This window comes from Dendrobium catenatum, unplaced genomic scaffold (genome assembly GCF_001605985.2).
Source record: "Dendrobium catenatum unplaced genomic scaffold, ASM160598v2 fragScaff_scaffold_761, whole genome shotgun sequence".
Lineage (NCBI taxonomy): Eukaryota > Viridiplantae > Streptophyta > Magnoliopsida > Asparagales > Orchidaceae > Dendrobium > Dendrobium catenatum.
The window spans coordinates 365995-369450 of NW_021319223.1; the positions used below are offsets into that span (position 1 = coordinate 365995).

Sequence of the window (3456 nt, forward strand, 5' to 3'; positions counted from 1 at the left end):
TTATTTTGATTATAAATTTATAAAAATCAAAATAATTTGATCTCATAATTATTTTTTTGAAAATTTTAATTTAATATTTTGAGTGATTTTAAAATCCAAATCTTGTGCCAAAATACATTTTTGATTGGGTAAAAATCTTACCACATCAATCATTTATTATTTTACTTGCTCAATTAATTACCTAAAATGCCATTATTTAAGAAAATTTATGCTTAAAACAAAAAGCTAAAGACAAATTTTGTATTAAACATTAAAAATGTCACTTTTGATGGTAGAAAAAATTAAATTAATTTTAGAAAAGTTTTTAAAATATTTTAAAAATATATAAACCAAAAGAAAAAACAAGAAACAAGTTGTTTTTAAAAAAAACTTTAACAACTTTAAAAAATATATTAAAAAAATAAACCAAGACTTAAACCACCATTAATACTTCAATAATTGAATATCCCAAATATTTTTAAATGATCTCTCCAACAATTAATTAGGGACTAATCATATATTAAGCCCTTAATACCAATCACAAAAAAAAACCGCCATTATTAACCAGAAGCTCTCAGTAAAAATGGTATAGCGCTGGAAGATCCCAATCTGGATCAACGTGCGCCGACGCCAACGAGGAAGAAGAAGACAGGTCTTGAACAGCCTCAAAGTACTCTTGAACTCCATTCATGGCATAGAGCGAAGCCGATATCTGCCGCTCCACCTTCATTCTTTCGAATTCCGACACCTCGGCCGCAGCGGCTTCGCTGCCGCCGCAACCGGCGGCATCAAAATCGATGCTTTTGCTGAGTTCGAACTCGTCGAACATGGCCTCGAATGCCCAGGAAGAAGACGAAGATGATTCCGGAACCGACGAGGCGAGATTGAAGTCGGCGGCGAAGTACGGCCGGTAGACTTCTTGGTAGTTCTCTCTGGTTGCAGGGGAGGAGGTTTGTTTTCTGCCACCGCTGTCGGTGGTGGTGGAGGCGGAACTGGTCGGGCTGCCTCCGCTGCTGCCACTGCCAACGGCGGCGCCAGCAAGTTTCTTGTGGTGGAGGAGTTTACGGATGCGGGTGGCGAGAGGGGAATCAACGGCAGAGGAGGCGGCGGAGTTGGGGCGGCGAGTGGAGAAATTGGTGCGGGTATTGGTTCCGCGGAGGAGGCAGGCGGCTTCGTCGTAGGCCCGGGCGGCTTCCTCGGCAGTTTCGAAGGTGCCGAGCCACATGCGGATCTTCTGAGTGGTGTCTTTGATCTCGGAAACCCATCTCCCCGACGGCCGTTGACGGACGCCAACGAACTTGTTGCCGCCGGCGGCGGCCGCGGCGGCTTTAGATTTGGATTTGAATTTGGTTGATTGGATTGGAGATAAGAGAGATTGTTGTTTTTGGAGTTGGAGTTCCATTGTGGGGGGCTTGTGGTGGACAAGAAAAGATATGAGCTTTGTTTTTTGAGGATGGATGGAAGGAGGGGAGGGGAGGAGAAGATATTATAAAGGGAGGGGGCAAGAAGAGGGAAGTTTGGATTTATGTTTTTGTCCTTACTTGTTTGGATTTTGTGGGGGCCAAAATTAACAATGGATGGAAGGAGTTGACTTAGAATATCAATTGACACCTCTAATTAATGAGTGGAATTTGATGATTCTCAACTATTATTCGATTCATGGATGAACTTATGCTTAGTAACACTCTCCACCCCATATTTTTGATATTATAGATGCATCATATTATTTTATATCAAAATGAATATATGTAACATATATTCATAAGCAAGTAAATATTACAATTTGTATTTATGGTGGGATATTTATGATGATGACACAGGTTCGAATGCTGATGTATTCATCGATGTCTTTCTTCTTATCAACCCTAAGAAAGGAGTGGTTATTACGTGCGGAGTCCGAACGGGAAAATTGTCTGGATTCTGTGAGTGTGCGCACTACGCTTTTACCGCGCACACTCACAGAATTCGGACACAGTTTCGATCTGAACTCCACACGTAATAATCTCTTGTAAGGATGAACTTATGTACTATTAGAGGCCAAACAAGGGTAAAGTACTAAAGTTATATATGTATCTCTTAAAATATTGTCTATCTTGAAAAAAAAAACATCAGGGTGGGCACCTCATGAATCAATTTTTATGGTTGAATTTTATAGTTTTGAACTACATGGAATTCAAGATGTTGTTACTTAGCCTGTTTGCCCAATGGTAGCTTAAGTTTTTCTACATTTTCTTCATTTTTCCATTCTTTATTGGAATATTGACATGCGTAGTGTTTTTAACACTTACTGAACGCATCTTGATGAATCATCAATATGAATATGTGTGGTGTTCTTTCATATTATAAATAAAAACAGAGAAGTTTATATATATCACTGTGGATCTTTAGTTTAAAATATTTAGTACTGATAATATTAGACTATTGATGAGTTCATTCAATAGGTTGATTTTCTCAATTGGTTACTTCCATAAGAGCTTCATCAAGATTAGTGCTACAATGATGGCATGCACCAAAAGCCATATGATGCTTTATTAGATCAAATCAAGGGTGGTTGTCAAACCCATTTAAGCTCTCTAAGGCCCATATTAAATTTTACGTAGCTATTCATTAAAATTTAACCGTCATATATTTTTTACTAACCAACAAAATAAACTCATCTTTCAACTTTAAAAATTTTATTTCATCAAATAAATTAGAAAGGATCTAATAAGTCATTAACATTTAAAACAAAAGATTAGTGGTCAAAGATTACCATATTATAGTAGCAATCAACAATGAATTTTTAATCGAAAAAGAGCAAAACAACACATCTTTGATTATTTAATAAATTGAAACTCCTCATAACTCCATTTGTTAAGCATAATCTTCACCACATAAGAAGCAAAAATAGAGAAACAAAACATAAGCTTCGTTTGGGACAGCTTTCTTAATGCTTTCCAAAACAACTTTTTAGTTAAAAATTTTCTTAAATTATAAATTTTTGTACTAGAAAGCTGTTTTAGAAAGCATTAAAAAAGCTATCCCAAATGAAAAAATAATCACATATGAGCAGACTAATAAGCATATTTTAACAATAATATAGAAGAAAACTAGCTTAGATAGTCCAAAAAAACAAAGAGCTTTCAGGTGACATAAAGATGTTCTCATCTTTATTTGACCATGATAAGGAATCAAGTGAAGAAGCTCTACCTATGGCACTTTAATATTGCTAATTATTAATGGAAAATGAAATTTTTTAAATAAATTAAATACATTTTTTGTTCTTACTTCGAAGCTTCCATCCAAGAAAAGTAAATAGAATAATGAGACCATTACATTATATGTTAACAATACATTATAAGAGTGGGACATAATGACCTTGTTTTTATTTCATATCCATAAGTCTCAAAATTCATATGATATAGGTGGAAAATGCTTCACCTCTCTCTCTCTCTCTCTCTCTCTCTCTCTCTCTCTCTCTCTCTCTCTCTCTCTCTC

At 35.9% G+C, this 3456-nt stretch overlaps 1 protein-coding gene across 1 annotated transcript; it reads right to left on the reverse strand.

Moving 5' to 3' along the window:
• Nucleotides 1-553: 553 nt before the first annotated feature.
• Nucleotides 554-1381, reverse strand: LOC110096456 (ethylene-responsive transcription factor ERN1). The gene has a single exon (XM_020822428.2). The coding sequence runs from the start codon at nt 1379-1381 to the stop codon at nt 554-556; it is 828 nt and encodes a 275-aa protein (XP_020678087.1).
• Nucleotides 1382-3456: the final 2075 nt, after the last annotated feature.